Here is a 23,458-nt window from a genome sequence, read left to right as displayed (position 1 = left end):
GTAGGCTTCCATTATTTTGAAGAATTCAAAAAGTGCACAGTTTATTCAACAAAAAATAAACATTTAGTAAATACATCATGTATCTGATGAAAAGGGTTAGTGATTTAGGACCAGAAGGTGGATGAAAGGGCCAAACGTAAGTTTTATTGTGGAACGATTTAGGTAGTACTGCTGCTATACACAAGAGACAGTCATAACCAAACCAGTCTGCACCTAACGGGTCATTATGACGAGAGTCAATCAAGATCTGCGACATTCAAAGCCTCCATGGGGGCAGGTTGAAAAGATGAAACCAAAATGCAGGTTAGCAAAGTTTGCTAAATAGGTAATGTTTATTAAGGCTTGTATTCTCCTAGAGGAAAGAACAGTTCATCCAACAGCGAACATCGTCCAGGCCTGGTCACAGGCAACAACAGTCCAGAGACAGAATACGCTCTAAAGATACAAGTCTACAAGAGAAGCTTTAACTTTGTTGATTTAGATCCAAGGTCCTTTTCTTGTTGAGTAAATAATTTCAGAAGATTTTTTTCTAATATAGTAAAAGGTTCTCTACGATAAAACACGTGCAGACTTCCGTGGGTTACAGCCACAGGCAGGAGCACCAGATTTCCATGCGTCCAAGTTGTGCCCATCCTGCGTACGATCTCAGGAGGGCGGTATGTTCGGTTCCTTTTATCAGAGCAGCAATTTTGGCTTTTTACTCATCCAAAGGAGAGGGGAATTAAAACACACACCAATGATAGTTTAAGAAAGTACATTCAGTGGTATAATCCATCATACGTGTCTAGTTTCCTACATTAAAGCTCAACATTATATTCAAACAGGGAGGAGAAAGGATTTTAAGAAACACAAATATTTCATGAGTGATTCAGAACAGCATGGTTGACAGGACAGATAGCGAAAAGAACACATACATTTATGGTTCTAAAAAAAGCACCTGAAAGAATAAAAGCAGACAATTACCTTTCCTTCCTAAAATACGAAAATACCTGCAATAGTAACGCACCACACCACTTCACAATGAAATGTGCCGTCTTCAGAAAGAAGGAAGATTGGTTTCAGGGGACATCCTTAATGACTCTTGCACAAGGAGTGGGAGCTAGACGAGGTGGGTATAATTAGTGTAGAGTACGCAAGAAAAAGCTTCAAAAACATTTTTAAAAGAGGGATATGTCCCACTGTTATGGTTAGCTATTCGGCTATAGCCATGTGTTTAAGTAGCAGCAACACATCCACCTGCCATCAGCATTTTAAGGCACTCCCAAGATGAAATATGCATTTTCAGCTCCTTTATTCTAGCCTTATATACATGGACACCAAATTACGGCCGACTGTCAGTGCCATTTTTAGTACGAAACTGCACTTGCATCAATACAGATCATCTGAGGTGGAAAAGATTAATACAGAATTAAGGACAGCACTTGAAAACGGAGATTTTTTTTTTTAAACACTTGATTGACGTGAAAGGGAATGAATCCAGGCTGTATTAGCCTACAATACACAGGTTTAGAAAATGTCTCTGAAATGGTGTGTGTGTGAAATGAAATTGTGTTGTCTTTATGTGAAGCGAGGAATCAAACGAAACACAAAGATCGTCCTTTGAAAGTTGGCTAAAATCCACACCACAAAGTCATACTCCATGGAATCAGTAGACATTGCCTTTTGTGGTTTGAGTTGTGCGAAAATTAGGTCAACCAGAACGGTAACAAAGGTTGTCGTGCAGCCCCGCTGAAAGAAAAGATTGCTCAATGCAACAGCCCAACTATACTCTACAGAATCAGTGGTTCAAGTGTGGTGAAAGTGAGACCAATCCGAAGTCTTATAACCTAAGTAGGTCATCATAAACCTCTCATCCACTACGCAGAGGACAACGCCATCCCACAGCAACTCTCCCTGGAATTAGTGGACATGACCTCTTGTGGTTTGAGTGTATTAAACGTGAGGTCAACAAGTAGGTTAACAAACAATGGAGGTAGCCGAACCTCTCCAGCGCATGGTCCGAACTCAATTGGTATCTTCAAGCAGAGCTGCTGAAGGTCGTTCCATGAAAAAAGAGAAGATTTGGGAGTATCTGTGAGACTTTAGTGCACGTCCTACAGCCAAAGGAAGAATTAACCAGAAGACAAATCTGAGATTGAAAAGATCTCTCTTTTTAGCTGTAGTCTCAGCCTGTCAAGGACTCAAGCTCTCAAAGACCATCCATGTGAGCCAGGTGCTTATTCGGATTGAAAAATCCTTTATGTTCAATGGCCTCGTGCTATGTAACATTAGCTAAGGGCGATGCAGTAGAACTATTTTCAGGATTCCCTATGCCCTCTGGTGTTCTACACAGAGGGATATTTCCATGGGTGCACTCTCTCACCTGTCCATCTGTAGCCAGAGACGTTGGATAGCGGAAACTGAAAGCATAAGTAATACAGATAGATTTTCACCTTAGGAGTGCCATCCCTTCAAAACAGGTAGCAAATCGAAGCTTTGCAAAAAAAAATAATAATAATAAACGTACCCAAATTCAAGCAATTTGTCTATAAAGGATTACATCTTGAAAAAGGTGCACTTCACCTTGTGGGAAGTGTATTCAAATTCACATCTTGATGTGCTCGCTAACTTATTTTAAAATCAGAGGATGGGTTAGAATTTTTCAAAATTCCATAAAGTGGAATATCTAAGAAAGGAGTCTGAGAATTGAAAATGAAATGTGAAAAATACTCAGCCGGCGCCTGTTATTGCTAAATGTGAGACCCCACAATGGGTTGGTGTAGACTTTTTACCAACTCCAGGGTTGGAAAAGCCACTAATATCCAGCTCTATAGCAAATGCTGGGCCATGTGGCAGAGTGTGTACAATGTTTTCCCAGACCCTGGCGCATCTGGGGCCCTAATTCTACCCTTTGGGAAAATATGAGCATCTGATATCCTGGGCCTGATGCTTAAATTCCTGCTGGACAGAGTGACCCTGTAAAAACTGCTCTGTAGCCAGTCCTCGACTAGTGACACCGTGGATCTCATCCCCATCTCAATACGAGAGCACAAGATCAGGAGGGTCCTAGTGTAGAGCTCTGTACTCTACCCATTCCGTACCAAGTCAAACCGAGGAGAGCCCTGGTATAAACCTCTGTACCAAGACTTGGGTTGGGGATGTCCTGGGCCTGGTGTTCAGTTTAGTAACAGATCCTGGGCGAAGAAAGGCACTAGTGTAAATATCAGCCCATGGGCTGGTGCCACCGTCAGCCTGGAGTCCTGCTGTGTGCCACATCGTGGGCTCTGGAGAGGCGTGATATAAAAACGGTGCCCAGTACTGGGCAATCGAAGTCCTGGGCCTTGTGTCCAGCTTAGTAGGAACAAGCTAAGAATTGGATTCTGAGCTAAGGGCAACACTGGTGTAATGTTTTGTCCCGGATTCTGGGCTAATGATGCCCTGGTGTAAAGCTTGGTACCAGACTCTGAGCTAGTAGAGTCCTTGGCCTCACGTTCAGCTTACTATCACATTCTGGGCTATAGAGGGCACTTGTGTAAAGCACTGCACATCATTCTGGGAAAGTGATGCCTTCACACTGGCTCCCAGGTCCGTGTCAATTCCAGGGATGAGGAAAGCAGTGGTGTAAAGCTCTGTATCCAATACTGGAAGTGAGGCCTGGGACCTAGTGTCCAACTCAGCATCTGATCCAGAACTAAAGCAGACCCTGGGATAAAGCTCTTTCCATGTTCCTAGTGGGCGATGCTCTTGGTCTTAGGCTTTGTGGCAGTCTCCTTTTCAAGCAAATAATGCTTTCCAAGCACAGGGAAAATTAATAATAATAAAAAAAAGAAATGGAACACTCCATTCATCTCTGTGTGAGAGGATGGCATCGACCCCTTTTCATATACTTCCAGAGCACGTGCAAGAACACTGTGAGGAACACTGGTACTGGGACACTTCAGAGCAATACATGAGCACAGAAAACAGCCAAAAATCTGAACAAGTACAAATTCATGCAGATAATAAAATCAGAGGATGACAAGTGGTGCAAATCGTACAAAATAATTCAAACTTGATTTTTGAAGTACAGTACACTAAAATTACTGGATTGTGAAAGGAAAACATACAAGAAAGTGCGCAATATATCTGCTGTGCAGTATTGTGGGAGAAAGGGAAGATGTACGTAGACAGGATAAAAACATTGCTTTCAAATATAAACAATTATCTTTGGGAAATAAGTGATGTTAATACTTCTTGTCAAAGTTCACATCAGTATGACACAGCCTCTTAATGATTTTGCCATAGAACGGTAGTGCTTGTACTCGTGGTGTTCCAATGGGGGCATCTAGGCTGCAAATTTACTGTCGACCCCTGCCTATTGTCCTCTTGTCAGGACACTGGGATACTTTTAACTAAACCAAAAGGATGCAGTGCTAGTCTATGATCACTCGCCACGCCCTGTCAATGAGATGAAGGAAGACATGGATGGAGATGTAGCAGCAGAATTGTAGTGGATTTTTTTTAAATAGGAAATAGAGAAGGGGGTGGATGGGAAAAGGAAAAGCTGCAGAAGACTCGAGTACAATGGGGGAAAAAGGAAAATTGGCAGGAACAACATCCAATGTAGGAAGGGAAAAGAAGAGAAGTTGCAGGAAAGACGAGTGAGCAGTTTATGCCTTGAACTAAAGGAAAATTCACAGTGAAAGAAAGCCCGGAGGAAAACACGGGAAGAAGAGCATGCTGGGAACGTGATGAAAGAGAACAAGTAGAATGCACAGGCATATGAAATAAACTGAAGAGGGTAGGTGGGCAAAACACTAACTGGTGGGGAAAATGCAATCAGGAAAAGAAAAACAGGCAGGCATAAGAGTTAAGCTGCAGGAAAAGCAAGCAGGCAACAACACTCACAGCAAGAAGAGAATGGCAGAGGGAAACAAGAGCATACTGAGAATTGGGGGGTGGGGAGGGAGAAGCATAAGGAAACAAACGCATACTAAAAAAACATTAATACAAAAAAGAAAAGCAGAGGGAAAGGTAAAAACTACAAAAAGGAAAAAGAAAACCAAGGAAGAAACTGTAGACGGGCAGGGAGGTAAGACCGGGACTTGGCAGGGAGGGCACAACTGGAAAGAGAAAGCAGAACTTGACTCTCTGGGAAAGAGGCAGGAGCAACTGAAGGGAACGTGTTGGCAAACAATTGACAGCACAACTGAGAGTAATGTAAATTAATAGGAAGAGTAATAATTTGAGGGGAAACGTCAGGGCAGGGCAAAGGCACATGCCAGAGTGAGAAAGGGGCGACACATGCAGAACAGCCAAGAGAAAACGTTGAAGGCAACTCAGTCACTAGAACATCACTCACTGGCCCTAATATTGAACGATGTGAGCGGGGTGGGCAAGCAAGTGCTGTTTCATCGAGGTTGGGTCAAGAGAGGTTTTGCATCACATTCATCTTTTTCTCACCAGATATTCTTAACACCCAGTCCATGATTTCATACTTTACATAAGCACATTTCAGAAGGTCACACTGAACCAGCCATGAGCAATGGTTCTGCTCACCGTCCTGAAGAGAATGATTCTCGAGTACCAGACTCGGTAGAAGAGCTGAAACTAGTCCTCCATTATCTGGCACCGAAGAGGTCTGTACCCTCTATGGAGTAGAAGACAACCCAAGCAGACGACGCCCAACAGAGTTAGCCACTAAACCATAGACTAAAGTCCCTTGTAGGCGGGGTTGGGCAGATGCACAACTGTGGAGCGAGTGCACACAGGCAGACAAACACACATGCAGCTGGGATCAAAATCAAAAGACAAACATTTGCGGTGTACGTTGCGACTTCCTTTCCCCCTGCTGGGACGTTACGTTGGCGCGAGAGCTTACAAGTCTCCTGAGGCCAGAAAGCAGCATCAGCTTCTTTTTAGTTATTCCTTTTTTGTATGTTTTTTTTTTTAGTTCATTTGTTTTCTTCCCCACAGTTGAAATTGGGATCAGTTCCGATTAAAAAACAGTTTTTAAGGGCTATTCTTAGGGTTTGCTTCGGGTCTGGCGTTCCTGCAAAGGAAAACAATATATTTCGTTAAGTAACAGCTTTTAAAGAATAACTATTCACCCCTGAATGTGAAGGTGAAGATATGGTAGTTACAGAAAATCAAAACAGCACATCAAAAGACAAACAGCATTGCAAGCTTCCTTACAAAAGGAGCAGGTGCAATGGAGGGAATTGAAGTCTATCCATTACTAATAAAACACAAATAGTACAATGCAAGCAGCAATGCAGGTTTTGCTCGCCCATACATAGTACGTGGGCAGCCGCCCTTCTAGCCTCGAGAAGACAGACAGGCAGGTAGTTGGGTTGTGAGCACCAATGACACACAAGAGACGGCCTGGACAGTAGCAGTGCAAGTTTGCCTCACGCATAATAGGCATTAGTGCTGCAAGCTTCCTTCGCACAAACAGAACCAGAAGAGCAGACATTGATTTGTAAAGTACTGAAAATCCTCTTGTAATTAACAGGTGGAGTTTTTTTCCAATATAATTGCTTTGGCCGAGAAAGAAGAGTATGTAATGACAAAATTCAGATAGGCATGTGAAAGGATGGAAGATATAAAAACTGGATCATGCCTGAACAATCACATTTTCGTTCAGTTCTAGATTACAGAGTTGTGCATTTTTGTAAACTCCATGGCAAGGCAATTCGTTTTTGTGAATTAGCACTCCCTTGACATTTAGCACTTCTAGCGAATCATGACCGTGGACTTGGAAGGGCAATTATCTCACTGCGATCGATTACAGGGTTATTCAAGAGAAATGCACAACATTTACATCAAATTGCACCTCAATTGTCAGGTCCTCCGTCTAATCCGACTAAGAGGGAAGTTCCATTTGAAGTGTCATATTTTCCCAGAACGTATTAGCAGAATTAGTCTAGTGTGCTTTAAAGTGCGACAGAGCCTACAAGGCATTAGCCAATTCTTTATCAGAAGAGGTTAAGGAAGCCATATCTAAACTGGGGTCAATTAATGGCGGACTTACATCGTGTAATTCAGTGTAGCCTAATCAAGCAGAATGACTCGAGAATTCAGCAAGATTATGATTAATTACATGAGAAGATTAATTCTGCGTTTAACGCCATTTTATAGCGCAAAAATGACTTCTTGTTCAAAATGGACGAAAGGATGCATTCTGCGTTAAGAGCGCAAAATGCAATAGAACACAATTACCGAGCAGCTGCTTGCAAAATGTGAACACAAGCAGGCATAATCGCATAATTATCAGCAATTTCATGCAAAAGAGTATGAAGAATTACTGAAATTACTCCGGTGTAATTTAAATTGCACCCGGGTCTAGTGTTAAGGACTGCAATGTAGAAGACGAGACTGTGGCTGTTTCATAGTTTGGCTTTTGGTGGAGCTAAAAAATTAAACCGGTTATGGAAAGGATCTTCAACCTTCTGAGACTGCACATGGTCAATCAGTCATGATTTTTTTTAAATGTATTTACACATGAATCCCTGAGTAAAAGAGAAGGTGCTTTCACCGAGAGCTTTTGTTAGCAAGCATTTGCAAAAGAATATGTGTCATTTATTAGAGTTTGCACTATTGGCTTTGTAAATGACAATGCATTTTATTTAGGAGTTGTTTTTAAAAAAAGATAAATAAAATGTTGCTCGGTAGGCTTTAATTCAGCGTCTGAGTACTATCGCATGTAACAGGGGGTGTTACCATGGGAGGTTGCAAATTGAGACAAGGCAGTACTAACGAGCGGGCTACTAAGCCTTTTGACCAATGAACAGCCACAGTTCACAGTGGACAATGACAAGCCAATGAAAAATGTAGGCGGAGCTTCAAGTCCCTACCTCAATACAGCATGCCTCGCAGAGCAGAGTTTGCGCTGCCCAGGTTTGACCTAAATATAAAACTCTGGACCTCAAAGTTATGAAATTAACGGCTCTTTCAGTGATAATGAAGGCACTCAATCTTAAATCCACTGAAGGGCTGCAGCAACATGGGAAGAACGCAATAGGAGTTATGAAAAAGGGAACTAGCACTTTAATGGAGACTACAGTACTCTTGATACTTACCCACTTGTTTTAACCACTGGCTGTGGATTGTCTACGCTGGCATGCAGTAACAGAGACAGCTTGTATAAATATTCATACCAAAAATATATTTGTAGCCCTCCACGCATCTGTGACATTATGAGCTTAGGAACACAACTGCTTACTATCTGTCGCTATCCACTAAATCAAATTACTACACAGAGTTTAGTAGAATGCTTGCTGGATAGGAATTTCAACAGCAAAGATAGAGTAAGGTAATCTCTCCTTACTTGTCTTGCGCTCAGGTCTTCCCAACTGGTTGTGAACCTAATTTCACAGCTCAATTTGCAAAGTTTTATTTTTGTGTGTGAAAACAATGTGTTTTGCAATATTGTATGCAACACCGTCTTATTTAACAAACGAATGGTTCTGAAATCTTATACTTCGCAGTGTTCATCTACTTTGCAATGCACTGCACAAACCCCTGCAAAAAGTACATTTGTAGAGAAAAATTCAACACACTTTCTTGCTTAACTAGTTTTAACTGAAAATTCTATAACTAGGCATGAAATATTACTTTGCAATATAGAAAAAAGGCTTGACTCAGGCAAAGGAGAGCGTAAGAGGAAACTTCGCAAATTTCTCGAAGGGCTAAAATTTAGACCTTCGCTAAACTTGTCAGCAATATAAATAACCATTGGCAAAGCATGCATGTGTTATTAAATATTGACGTGCATGCTTCAGCACACATGTATGCACCTACAAAATGACCCGTGACAATTTCTATTTTTTTTGTATTTACCAATATAAGACTGCCAAAGCCACTTTGATCAGCAAATAAATAAATGACATTTTAAATGCACAAAAGTACTTTTCTTGAGGAGGGCAGTCTGACAGTGAATGGCAGCTGCAGCGCCACCCCCCTTCCCCACCCCACAAAAAAAGCCTTCACAAAATGTGTCTGCTAGGCGAGGCACAGCGAAGCAACACAGCAGAAGGTGGGGTGGAAGCAAATAGGTGATGGAAGTATTAACATAAATGGAACAGGGTGAGAAGTAGGAGAAAAAAACAGCAAGACACAGCACCATGGCGCGAGGAGGGGAAGCACACAAGGGAGAGAACTAGAAAACGCACAGGCTATCATGGAGTACGTGACTAAAGAAAAAGTAGTTCTCGAAAAGTGAGCAGTGGAAGGGTCCAGTCAGCCAATCAAAGGGATGGTAAAAAGACTATGCACTTCTGGGGAAAGTGGTGCATGAGGGGGGACAAACAGCTATCAAATGCGAAACAAGCACACACAAAAAACAAGCAACTGAAGAATTCTCTCTCAATAATTAATTTAAGTATGGATGTCCATGTTATAAAAGACAGACTCAAACATTTTGTGCATTAGAGAGGCAAAAAGTAAATGCCGATCACACATAGAATCCTTCATAGGAAGATGAGGATGGAGGAGAATAACGAAATTGCATTTTGCTTACTTTTTCAATAACGGTTGAGATGTTTTTTTTGTAGGTTTTACCTACCACAGATCAAAACATACATGTGTATACTTTAATCCCCGAACAAGGCACAATAGGTTCAGAACCTAAGGGAAAATTCTTCCTTAAGCCCAACTATGTAATGCAAATATATTTTACTGCATTCATTTAGAAATCTTTCTAGCTGCAACCAGGATGGATGAGCTTATCAGATACGCTTTTCACTATCAAAGTGAACTGTCTGGGAGAGTGGGAACAGAAATGTGCTTGTTTGTATCAAAAGTTAACAGGGAAACATGTAAAATCAGTTATTATAGATCAAATTCCCAGGGCTCAACATCACTGCCTGCATGCATGCATGCATGATCACAGAAAATTTTTAATCTAGAGAGAAATACAAGCAATACAGCAATAAAAAAAAGTCTAGGAAACCACAAAATGTTCTCTTTTTAACTATACTGTTACTGTAAATGTACAAAATCGATCATAACCAAAATAAAATGAATACATTATTTAAAATACGAGGCAGGACTGCGTTTTTGTTTAAACCATTAATTTCTATTGAAAACAGAATGAAAAAGGTATCGCTGCCCAATGTGTGCAAACTACATACATAAGGAAAACTGTGCTACAAACAAGAACCTAGACAGTCTCAGCACCGTTACACCCTTGTTGAGTTCCATAGTCTACTCCTAATCCTCAATTCTGGACGAGTGAGGACATTTTGTAGCGCAAACGAACCTCTTCTTTGCATCAATGGAGTAACAGACATACTAGTCACAGATATTGTTAAATTGTGTTTTGTCAATTTGACATTTGATTTAACACTGGCAAACAGTGGTTGTTTTTAGCTGTGTGAGACAGTCTCCATGAGGAAGTCGCCCTTCCCCTGCACAACCTGCATCTTAACTTCCTGGTGGAAGACAGCGCAATATATTACTGCATGAGAAGCTGAAGTCTATTCGGGAGAGGATGTCCTAATAGGAAATACATCCACCCTTTATCCCGGGACAATAAAGCTGGTAATTATTATGACAACCTCTACTATGTTGGGTTAGACTATGGTCCACTCACAAACTGGTAATATACAGAGACTGCGTAAAAGATCTGCTAGGCCTTGATAGGGACCAGAGTACCCGATGGCTGAAGAACATTAAAGAAACATCAAATAGAATAGGCCTGGACGAACTATGGATTTTCCCTGAATCGATTGTCAAAGGTGATGCACAGAGTTAAACAGCTATATGGGGAGGCAGTCCTGTTGCAAACGTGGGAAGTCTATCAGGAAAGTAGCTTAACAGGCCAGTTTTTAAACCATAAGTGTGCACCAAGGTTTGATATATGACCAGAATATCAATTCCAGTCCAAATGCCTATATGTTCAATTTAGGTGTGGGCTACTCCCTTTTAGAGTCCATACTTCGAAATGGGTTAGCATACTGTCCAATTCCAAATTTTGTCCACCTTGTCCCAATTCTGAGGAATCTGAGGCCCATTTGATGTTTTTTCTGTCCTTCATATAGGAATGCTTGCAAGTAATGGTTGCTAGCTGTATGCAAAATTATGGGAGTGAGACACCGTTGGGAAGCTGAAGGACTTTTAAAGAGTGATGGCAGAGAACATTTAGCCTTTGCAATCTATCAGCATCTTTATAGAGCCTGGAACCAAAGGAAGAAGGCCTTAGTCGACTGTGAAACAAGATAGCTAAATTGATAAAGAAAGATACAGCAGGATAACTAGCATTCCCCTTCATTTTATCTTTTCAAGTCATTGATCAAAACAACTGATTATGAATTGTTTATATTCATATAGTTCTTTTTAGATTGCTATTTGCATGTCTCCTTATATAACCACATGAATTTTACTTACTTGACCTTCTCACCCAGCTCAAGTCTGGCTCCCCGCAGGATCACTGTCCCGCTAAATGCCTTGGAAAAGTAGCACCAGCCTTAAACTCCTTGTTTAACCAGGTGCTCAACATGTCTTTAAGCACAGGGGTGGTTCCTCAGGCCTGGAAGCATGCCTTGATTCTGCCGCTTGTCAAGAAGCCCAATTCGGACCATCTAATCCATGCTAACTATAGGCCGATCTCCCTTCTCCCGGCTCTGGCAAAGGTGGTTGAGAAGCATGTTCACATTCCCTCTCTGACTACATTGAGAGGAACGACATCCTTCACGATACTCAGTCGGGTTTTCGCACCAACATGAGGTCGGAGACCGCTCTCCTTGAAGTTACTGATGCCATCCGGGAAGTTCTGGATTTAGGTGGAAAGGCCATATTAGTTATGCTGGATTTGTCTGCGGCCTTCGACACCGTTCCCCATGACGGTCTCCCTTTAAGTCTCTGGGAGATCGGATTGCGTGGAGTGGTGTTGAAGTGGTTCGAGTCATTCTTGGCAGGCTGCCGGCAAACGGTCTGGGCGCCACCTTTCTCCGCCGACTTGCCGCCATTGGAGGTGGGGGTGCCTCAGGGCTCTATCTTGAGCCCCACCCTTTTTAATATCTACATGGCCCCTCTGGCAGCAGCGGCGAAGTCGTTTGGTGCCCAGATCGTATCCTACGCTGATGACACCCAGCTCCTTTTCACCTGCACTAAGGGCTCTGACTTTGATGGTATGCGGATCAGGGACTGTCTGGGAGCGGTCTTTGACTGGTTTAAACAGCACAGTCTGAAATGTAATTCCGATAAATCGGAATTGCTTTTCTTTGGCTGCTCTCCTGATCAGAGATGGAAGGCCTGGTGGCCTCCTGATATGTACCCTCCGGCAGATGCCTCTTCCAAGGCGAAGAATCTTGGCTTCCAGATTGATTATGGCCTTTCCTTTGGGCCTCAGATTCGCAAGCTCACAGGGAAATGCTTTGGCATTTTAAAAATGCTAAGGAAATTCCTTCCAATCTTGTCCCAGGAGCACAGAAAGACCACAGTACAGGCTTTGATAGGCTCCCGCCTAGATTATGCGAATGTGCTCTATCTGGGATTGCCAAAATGTCTTCTTGCTCGCCTTCAGCTAGTGCAGAACTCAGCTGCAAGGGCCATTTTCGGCCTTCATCGAAGAGCGAGTGCATCGGAGCTGCTTAAAAGGCTTCACTGGCTCCCTGTCGCGAGACAGATTACTTTTAAGGCGCTGACTCTCGCCTTTAAGGCACTTCATCTTGCAGGGGCTAGATACATCAGAAGGAGTCTTGCCTTTTATCGGCCCTCCAGAACTCGGAGATCGGCCTCTTTGGCCATGGCTTCTGTTCCTCCCATCAGACGGGCTAGAATTGGAGGCCGCTCTTTTCGATACTTGGCTCCACGATGCTGGAACTCTTTGTTCGTCTCCCTTAGGAAAATCAGCAATCTACTGGTTTTCAGGAAGGAACTGAAGACATGGCTTTTTACCCAGTAATTGTCTTCTGCTGCTCTGCATCTGCCCTGGATTGTCTCTCCTTCGGGTCTTTGTCAAAGCGCCGGGACACTCCATGGAGTAGCCGTGCGCTATAAAAGAGCCAAAATAACATAACATTGCTATTTGCACTAGAAGACATGAGCTAATTTCAAGGACAGATCGCAATTGCTCGATCACGTTAGTGCTTAGCAGCTACGAGCAAGCAGCTAGGTCAATGGGGAAAGCAGTTGGCATCTTTCTTTAGCACTTTATGGTAATTACTGCATTGCACCTAAACTGACTCATGCTAGGCCAAAAATTCTATGCACACTTCAACGTCTCAAAATTCACTTTTTAGCAAGTTTTATAGAGTGGTAACCAAAATTAGGATGTATTGTACTTTGCATATTTAACAAATGTATTTATGAGTGTTATTTTATTGCCTGATGAGTTTTATGGGCTGTGCCCGAAATAAACATTTATATATATTATGACCATTGTTTTCTTCTGCCTACTTGTAATACCCTCATACACTCCTTGTTGTTTCTTCTGCCTACTTGTAATACCCACATACACTCCTTGTTGTTCCTGTGACTCAGTATCACTGAGCTCTAAACCAATGGCCTGCTCCCTGGGGCACCAACTCCGACAGTATGATGGTGTGCTGCATTATTTGCAAATCATATTCCCATGATTTTCAAATAGGAACCTATTTTCAGTAGAAGGCTTATTATTGACGTGCCTGAGGTCTTCAATTTGATACTGGTCCTGGTTTCAGTGTGATGTTCTTGTTCAGGGACGGCCTTCTTGTGGATGGTCTGCAGTATGATTCCGCATTGAAATTTGAAAATGATTCAAAGCTGATGGTACTGATAAGGTACTCCGTGATGGGGTTAGGAGGTATGCATAATTTCAAGTGTGATGTAATTATCCTGGTGAAATAGGGTAACCCCTTTCAGTAGGAAGGAAGCCTTAATCTGAAGAACCAATACGTATGGGGCTAAAAAAAGGTAAAAGGTGGATAAGCAGACAAAGTCTGCTGCTCACTAACATGCTGAGCAGAGGAAATGGCAATTAAGGACACACTCCAAGTAAACAGCCACAAAGGACAATTGTAGTTGAAAAGCAGAGATTTCTGGGAGTCTATTAGCCTTGGCGCCTCTGCGGACTTCCGTGGGACAACCTTTGTGAAGGACTTGGAAGGACACTCAAGATCCACCTCAGGTTAGGTATTCAATTCATTAGTATTCTTCAGGCCTAAATAGTCACCACTATCCATGGTCATAAGGGAATAAGATTGCCACAAGACTCATCACGATGTCCGGCACCTGAATGGGATCAGAAACAGGGCTAAGAAGCGCCTTAAGAATGCCACAACACCCATCACAGGGAAAAGGACAGAAAATAGGACTCCAACAACTACTGTGCCCTACATCTGGCTCGAGGATGGGCCTCGTCTTGGAAAACTTAATCACTTCCTGGTATGGATCCAAGTCCGTACAAGTGGTAGGATGATGACCGGCAAGGTCTTCTGTGGAAGGCCAGGTTCAGCCTGAATGGAGTCAAGAAAAGGTTTAGCACTGTCCAAAAATAGGCTGAGGGCAATGCCACGTTCCCAACGACAGATATACCTCTTCCAGGAGCAGTGACAGCTGCAGATTTCTTCTTGTGGTGCTTCTTGTATATCTTCCTGTCCTTGGAATCTGCCCATTTTAAGGATTTGCTGATTTAAGGAAAGCCAGGGTAGTAGCCAGCCAGGGATATTGGTCAGGACTGGCACAGGGTCCCATCATACGTTTCTAGCCCATGTATTGAAGAGCTTCCTTAGAGAAATGCTGCACACTTTGTGTTACAGGTAACTATCATTAAGATACCCCTTATATGATTTTCACAACGTGGCCGCTGATCCTAATCTGGATTAGCTGGCAGTAACAGACATTTAACACTGAATCAGTGAGGGGGAAAAAAAAGAGTATGAGAGGTATGCAATGCATGCAGGATGTAAGGCCAGGGAGGCAGGACTGTTCGGATTGAAGGGGAAACCTATGAATGGTCTCCTGGTCTCTGCTTCAGTCTGTGAACTCAACCATAGCACATCACAGAGCTGTGTAGGTTCAACACTTGGGAATAAAGGATTCAATACAAGAGTATTGTGTGCTTCCAGACATTAGGAAAAATGATGTTTTTATACCAAACATATTCAATCTTATTCACGGCGTTGACAAATTCCATCATCCCACTGCACCTGAACCAATTTTAAAAGTTGTTGCTGAACCTAGTCTTCCTAATCGTATTTGCCAACTGCAACAGTATGTATGGATATGTTTCCATGGCATATACTTCTCTACACACAGACAAGGCATTCAGAATATATATCAAACATCTTAAAGTCAGGAAGTGCCTGGGGACAGAACTTAAGGCATAAACGTTGTCACTACTTCGTGCCATCCTTGATAAAAAAAGGAAACCATACATACATGGAAGAGGACATTTGTACAACGCCCATCAGTCGTGACTGTACAACAGAGCTACCCACTGGCAATAAACCCCGCAACATCTCATGGACATCAGACTGTCTAACTGGGCGCAATAACTTATGATTAAGGTAAAGGTGGGGAAGAACTTCCTCGGGATCACTCCTCTGGTGTTGCGAATGGTCCAATGGCGTTGATGGAAGGAACAGGCGTAACCCTTAGAAATACATTATTGAACACAAAGATTTCAGGATACATAGTACAAAATGATAACTGTCGGGACACTGAACAAGCGCTTGTATTTGTGAAAGGATCTATTCCATTAGGAGACTATCTGCTAGCTCCTTCCAATATCAAGAGCCCTCTCAATAGAACTCACCTTAGCACGGCACACTGGCAAATTCCATTTGTGACAGACATGTGCATGAAGCTTTCCAAGTTGAAAAAAAACAAACATTACGAGGCACTGACGTTAAAGTTTCACTCACACGGGGGGGGGGGGGGGGGGGGGTAATCATTGGTGGTGAGGGGTCCCATTGGAAAAGGGAGAAGGGTCCTGAAAGGGTTAGGAAACATGTTTGAGAGGATTTTGAGAGGGGCAAGCTGGAGAGAGAGCAGTTAAGAGTAAAGATTAGAATGGGAAGGACAAGTTGCCTCGGAGAACAGAACAGAGAAGCAAGGTGAAAAAAGGGTATTAGGAGGCCTGGACTGCCGGGGGAAACAAAAGGTTTACCTGACGCACCACTTCTTCTTCTTCTTGGCGTTTCTCATAATGAGAGAAGTCATCAAATATGGAGGTGGTGTGCTTGTAGGTGGCGATGACCTTTAGCACTTGCTTCGCCTTTTCCAAGGGTACCTCCTGAGTATCACGAGAGTTTGTCACCGGCTTGTTGTCATTGTTCTCCAGCCGGATGTGACGCAATTGGTTGTTAGGCACATCCTTGACAAACAGCCACTTGACATCAAACTTCCCCTTCCATTTGTCCTGAGACCAGACGCCAGCGCTTGTGCCGTAGTCCACAGGGGACCGCATTTCTGCCACACCGCAGAAGTGCCCACTACCATTCACACTGAACAGCAAGTAGACAGGACCCTTGCTGTTCATGGAGCGGAAAGCACTGTCCAGACGCTTGTTGCCGTGCTCTGTGCTGCACCAGATCGAATACTTGATGGAGCGGTGGATATCATCCTCTGAGTAACTTTTTATGATAAACACTCGGGCATTTTTAAGGCTCCAATCAAAGTCCTTGGGGTTATAGCCATGAGCAGACTTAAGCTTCTCCAATACAGGGTGAGAATCTGAACCCGGTGACACGTTGGACTGGTTACCCGCCGACATACTGAGGTCATTCCCAGCTCCACCACTTTGACCAAAGGCTGCGTTCCTATTTCGAGGGGCCACCCACCTGTTCTGGTTGGGAGCTTGTTGGGTCTGGTACTGAGCTTGTGGCAATGGGGGTGGGTGTTGTAGTACAGTCTGAACCATCTGCTGCTGGGGCTGCAGCTGAGGAGCAGATTGAGGTGAGGACAACTGCTGAGAAGATGGTGGCTTTGACACAGGTCCTTTGTTGTCCCAGGTACCTATATCCATATTGTGTTTGATTGGAGGTGGGGGAAGTGCCCCTCCAATCACAGGAACAGGCTTTTTCATTTTGGGCTGTGGCTTTGCTGGCTTGCTAGCAATGGCCGCCCAGGAGGTTGGCTTGGAAGGTGCCATGTTCAGGTTAGAGCAACCGTTCCCAGGCATTGCACCAGCCATGCCAGCACTGTTCACCACAGACCCTACAGGCTTAACAGAGGCTGGAACATCACCACCAATCTTAAGTCCTACCATACCTTGTTCAATGCTGTTCATGCCAGGAGCTTTGTTTAAGGTGTCACTGTGAAACCCTGTTTGCCCGTCAACGATTGTTCCACCCAAGGAACTGGGAGGATAGCTGTAGCTACCTCCATAGGCTGAGCTTTGGGTCTGCTGCCCCTGGGACCCACTTGTGCCCCAAGCTGAGAAAGCTGGGTTCTCAGTGAAGAAGTTGAACCTATGCTGATAGATGTTATTCCCCAGTCCACCAGGCTGCCCAAAGACTGCATCGTGCATGAAATGATGGTCTCCATTGCTGAGTTGTCCATACGTGGTGAGGTAGGGTATGGGAGGGTCTTGCCCAGTGGACCACGGAGCATCGCTGAGAGAGTATGGAAAGCCAATGGATGCTGGGTAGTAACTTGATAAGTATGGATCAGTCATTGATGGATAGCTGTTACTCTGTCAATAAAAAACAAACAAAACGAGATTAGCATTATTTGAATTTCCCACAGGGTCTCATTGGCACACTGAAACCACATCGAAGTCTCATTGTTAAAAGCAACATTAAAACGCAAGTACATACAAAAAGAAAATGGTTCACCATGGTTTTGCACCAGCCTACTACATCCCAAAGCACTGCATGGCCACGTACCAAATAATATTTTGCCTCTTTCAACACTTGAAAAAGCCTTGTGAACACTATGACCAACTCGGCCCCATCTCCCACAAACTACTCACAAATGTTTTAATTCTGGTTTGCATTCCATGTGGTCTCTGGATCACAACGAAAGTTGGTTAGCTATTTCATTTAAATTTCAATATTTGTTTACTGTTAAGTATCTTGCTTATTCCCTTTTCGGGGTTTTACATCATATTGGCCAACTTACCAGATATCTGTATTTTGCTTGTTTCAGGAAAGGACCGTTGCTAGGGTGGGCAAAATATTTGGGTATATCAGCTAGTTTCCCCTCAGACTTTCTCAAACAATGACAGTTTTTAAAACACTATGCCTTCCCTCAAGAACACCCTCTATATATCTTTACTTCTCCATGCTCCATTTTCAAGACGTTTTCAATAGGGTTCATATAATTGTGTACCGTGTATGGTTGTTGAGGCATGTTTGGTAAAGGCACTTTGGAATAAAAAAAAAAAAGTTAATGCTTTATCCAGAGGCACCAGAATGCAAAATGGAGACATCAAGCTTTTACCAAGAAAAGGACCTATTTTGCAACGTGCGTAGTAGTGGTATTTGGGCTCAGCGAACCCCGGGAAACCCACTAAACCAACACTTTTCTGAAAAGTAGACAAGCTGTGGAGTCCAGAATGTTGGGACTTGCACGACTGCCAGAACGTTTTGTTATCCAGACTGTCCTACAAACCTATCATGTTTACTAAAATCATGCATTTATAGCAATCTCCTCAATACTGATCAACGTTCACTCAGATTAACTTTGAGACAGACCTTACAAACCCAAGTCGTACTTGTAAGCACTTTAAACTAAAATCTGCACCATAGGCGCACCTAAAAGAGTTCTGGAAATCACAAAGCCCACCAACCTCAGAAATAAGTCTGCCTCAAGGGATAACAAATTATTGCATGGATTTTGTCCCGACAGACAGAGGAGACATGAACAAGCAGCAAAAGATAATCTGCAAAATGCTGTCTATTTTCACTTCCTGTTCTTCGCTACGCTTGTAGGCTCAGTCATAGCTTTCAACAGTTGAACATTTAAAGAGTGGCATCTGGAACACAGACTAGGGTAAAACAGCAAAAATCGTTACATTTTAGGATCAAGAATAAAATGTCTTGTGCTGCTATTAGGAGCAAAAAACAAAACGATAACGCACCACGGGCGGAGCAGGTTACCATGGGTTCTCTCCTTGCAGTATGGTACTTCCTCACCAGAAAGTAACATGTGGACAAGCTTAACTGCAAGTTATGGAATGAAGAGTAAGTGGAGTGGATGCACTTCTCATACCGGAGGCAGGAGAAATGACATCCGCTATAAAAACAGTAACAGACCCTGTGCAGAGTCCACAAAGAGCTGAATCATTAACAAATATACTGACGTGTTGGGCAGAACTGTTGAGGAATGTCCTAGAGTGCAAACAAAGGAGTTAAGGGCTTTGTGCAGAAGCCACCACCACCCACAGCATTACTGCACAACATTGGTCAAGAAGTCAATGGTGTAACCTAGTTATTTAAATAACAGGGCCACGATGGGTTTTACGTGACACAATTAAGTAAAACCAATTAAAATGCACAATGCTAGGTCTGAATATGTAGAAGTGGCCACCCTCTCAAGCAGGGATCCAGTCCCAAGATAAAAACTTCTAGGTTGAATGAGCATGGAAAGTTGATTGACTGAATACAATGAGAAGGAAACCGTGAATCAACATTTCCCTTTGTCAACCACAACCTTAGAATCAGACTTAAAAATGTGAGTGAGGTCTACATAGCTTGAAGCAGCAGTACAATGGAAGATATCTACATTAGACTCCAAATTATATCAACATATTTAAAACTGCGAATTTTACACATTCAATGGCGGTTTGAGCCATCACAATGGACTTTGTGGTTGAAAAAGCATTAACTGTGGTGATAAAGCTGAAGCTTTCGGAGAGTGTGATCACCAAGAAGAGGGACTGTTTTATGTACATGCTGGGCCATATGTTGCAACTCCCAGACAGCTAGGAAGATGAAGCAAGACTTGGTAAAGGAACACATCTTTGCTCAGCTGAGCTATTGGCTTTGACAATATTATTTGCAACCGTATAATGAATGCAATGCATTTCAGACATGTCCGGCAATCATGAAATGAGCTTTGTGTTAAACAAGTCATTTCAAGATGGTAGCCTTGACAAATGTACATGTGTCATTTGACTGGGATGCTTCATGAGGTGTGCATATGCATCATCACTTGTGCAGCCACTTTATTTTTCGTTCTGCCATGGTGGAGAACGACCATGTCAGACTAGTAAATTAAAATTTGACTAAAGTGCGCACAAAAATGTCTGCGAGCAAAGGCAATATTTTCATTCCAAAGAGTGATTGAGGGAATGCTTGAATGAATCTCAGCCACTAGTAATTGCTCTGGCCACATCCCAGTTCATAGATTTTGCACACCATGATTTGCATGTAGCAGAGTCTAATCTAAGGTGGCACTGTGGGCAGAAAAAAGGATAGATTGGGATGCAACGAAGAGTAAATACAAATTGTTGAGATTAAAGAATTTATCTAATCACTCATTTATTTCAATGACGAGGGGTATGCCCAGTGGTGGGTCCAGGGTTCGTTTTGCCAATGGAACCAAACTGCACCCGCCAAAAAAACACAACTTGGGCAAAACCAGTCTTGGGTCCCTTGTGTTCCAGTTCAGAGAAGGCCTGGCTTCGCAGTTCGGGCTGGAGTGTAACTACTGGAGAAGCAACAAAGCTAACTGGCAAATAGCTGGGTCTAATCGGAAGTGGCATAGTGGGGTAAAAAGATTGAGTGCGATGCGGGTGAGTAATTACCAGTGGTTGACATTAATTCAAGCATCTCTTCCATCACGTTGGCGTTTACTTCAGTGTGACGCCCTAAATGCGACCGGTTTGCACAAAGATGTGGGTGCAGTGCTCATTTTGATACTGGAACCAAGCAGCATCTGACTGAAGGACTCCTAACTAGCATGAAACCGGTCTTGGGTTGCTTGGGTTCTGGTTCAACGGACCAAGTTTGGGCGTTCGGGATAGACTGTACTGTTGCTACTTGAATATGGTCAATGCTGATTTGCATATTTAGCGGAGTCTAATCTGAGGTGGCATTGTGGCAAAAAAATTAAGAACTGGGACAAAGCCCCAAGTAATTAACAGTAGTTGAGATTAATTCAAGCCACACTCCTATCACTTTTTTGTTCACTTCTTTGCAGAACATAAGAGTTGGTAATGGAGAAGACACAAATGAGAAGATGCACATTAGAAGGGAAAGCATTCCCATCGCTTGGCAGCTAGGAAGGAAAAACAGTGACCTTTCCACCTGGGTTTTAAGGACCAGACAACAAGAACAGATCAGGAGAAGCAGCACAGAGAGGATCTTAAGGAACGTGGGAGAATTCTAATATGGGCTTTTGTTAGTAATTAGGCAATGAGGGCCTAAACTACGAGTGGCGCCATGCATGAGCTGAGACTTGAAATAGATTGTTTGCTATGGAAGACAAATAAAAAGAAGTGGCGATCAGAGGGAAACCAAAGAATAGTCTCATTATTGCATGATCAAGTCTCCAATGTATGCAAAGTAAAAAGGGAAGCAACAATAATTTGCAATGCAATAGGTCTCACCATTGCGAGATTTTGATCTATTGGCACTGTAAATTACAATGCCTTTTATTTATGTGTTTAAAAAAACAACAATAATAAAAGGCATTTGTCATTTACAATACCGATAGGTCAAAGTTTATACAATGCGAGGCCCCTTTCTTTGGATGAGGTGTGTCTAAAGAAAGGTGCGCTGCCGCTGTTAAAGGAAGGGAAGCGACAACAGTACGCGTGATGAGGGCAAGGGGAAAAAAAGACAGTTATCATTTGGGAATGAGTCAAAATTAGAGAAGGCTTCAGTGAGGAAACAAAAAGATGTTAGTGTAAGTGTGTACTAAAAAAGATAGCTCTAACTGAGGACACACAGAAGTGGGGCAATGGGCTTACTGTGATGTGCTTCCTACAGGACACAGAAAAAAAAGCTGTCAATGTGGACATGAGGGAAGACACAGCTTTCTGTGAGGACATGTGAAATAGACAGCTGATAGAGAAGCACATGAAAACACACCACTGACAGTGAGGGTGGCTGATATTGACAGTTTAGGAAGGGCAGCTCTCAGAGGGCTTAGGAACAGACAGCTACCAGAAAGTGACAGCATAGCAAAGAGCTAGCTGCCAGAGAGAGCATGAGAAAGACAAGAGAACAAGCATTTACAATGCAATGGTCTCGGCATTATTAAAGGTAGAGCTATTAGCATTGCTCATGACTTTTTTTTTCATTTTTTTTAAAAACATAAATTAATGGTATTGTCATTTCCAATGCCAATAGGTGAGCATTAGAGAGTAGAAGAGAGTATTCGCGGACACAGAGCCACACACAGAGCCGCGCACACACACACACACAGACAGAGCCACGCACACACACACACACACACACACAGAGCCACGCACACACACACACACACACAGACAGAGCCACGCACACACACACACACAGACACAGACACAGACAGAGCCACGCGCACACACACAGACAGAGCCACGCGCACACACACACACAGACAGAGCCACGCACACAGAGCCACACGCTATCGGAATTTTTCGAATTCGGGGGCGTGTTTTGCTGTCCTGAGTCACGGACGACGTCACGAGCTAAAGAACAGCAAAACTTACGCCCCCGAATCCGAAAAAGACGGGGCTTGTTTGGAGTGACTCACTTCTCTTCCAATGGCTGGCCTCTGTTTAGGAAGCCAGCCAATGGAAGCGAACTGAGCTGAGAGGCGGGTCTAAACTGCCCTACTAAGAGTCATTAAATCTCCTGACCGGAAGCTGCTTCGCAGCTTAACGGTCCCGAGACCTAAAAAGTATAGCGCACAGAGTTGTGTGCCGCATGGCTAAAACCGTTGGCAAAGCCACTCCGTTCCAATGGTGAGCCCTATTGGCTTTGCCAATGCTTGTTATATGTTACACTTATTGCAATGGCTTTATGGTGGTAAGTAGCGCTATCATGGTTGTCCAATATAGTGTTTTCACGTGTATTGCCCTTCAAAGGCTGCCAACCGTGTGAGCTCTAAGATCCGAGTCTCTCTGAGTAACCACAGTAGCAGCATGTGCTTTAGCCCACTACGCTATCTCGCCAGCAGGAGCATTGACTCGGAATGGTGCTCTCTCTGAGTAACCACAGTAGCAGCATGTGCTTTAGCCCACTGAGCTATCTCGCCAGCAGGAGCATTGACCCATTGACTCGGAATGGTGCTCCTGTCGTGACGTGATAACTTTCAACTTTCCATGAGGCTGTGCCCACACACAGCGCCCAGTGCCAACGCCGGGGGCGCGGCAGCCAGACGGCTCGCTGGCCCCAGCATGCCTGCAGCTTGGGCACCGAGCCTCTAGTTGCCCTGACCGTCGCTTGAAAACCCGGTCTTGGTGGGCTCGGGGCCCCTGCAGCAGGCTGGCTGACGGATCCCCAGCTCTGCCAGACTCGGGCAAGCGCTTAGAAGTAGCACCGCGCAAGGGCTGCTGGGATACTGCTGAATCTGCATATAATCTGGTGGACGGCCGAGTGCGCTCTCACTTCTGAACGAGAACAATCCTTGCTAATTA

The 23,458-nt window shown here is 43.5% G+C and overlaps 1 protein-coding gene across 3 annotated transcripts in view; it reads right to left on the bottom strand.

Moving 5' to 3' along the window:
• Positions 1–309: 309 nt before the first annotated feature.
• The window catches only part of YTHDF1 (YTH N6-methyladenosine RNA binding protein F1), a 104,128-nt gene continuing 80,979 nt past the window's right edge, over positions 310–23,458 (bottom strand). The window contains exons 1-3 of one of the 3 annotated variants that reach the window (XM_086932827.1): positions 18,968–19,101; positions 16,052–17,578; positions 310–6,010 (exon numbers count right to left, since the gene is read on the bottom strand). In XM_086932827.1, the coding sequence (XP_086788953.1) occupies positions 5,984–6,010; positions 16,052–17,560 (1,536 nt within the window). In that variant the 5' untranslated portion in view covers positions 17,561–17,578; positions 18,968–19,101 and the 3' untranslated portion in view covers positions 310–5,983. Of the gene's footprint in view, positions 6,011–16,051; positions 17,579–18,967; positions 19,102–23,458 lie in introns of those variants that run through there. The other 2 variants (XM_086932825.1, XM_086932826.1) reach the window with 2 other exon arrangements.

The sequence above is a fragment of the Lissotriton vulgaris genome, chromosome 7, assembly GCF_964263255.1.
Source record: "Lissotriton vulgaris chromosome 7, aLisVul1.2, whole genome shotgun sequence".
Taxonomy (NCBI): Eukaryota; Metazoa; Chordata; class Amphibia; order Caudata; family Salamandridae; genus Lissotriton; species Lissotriton vulgaris.
This window is presented reverse-complemented; position numbering and strand designations above follow the sequence as displayed.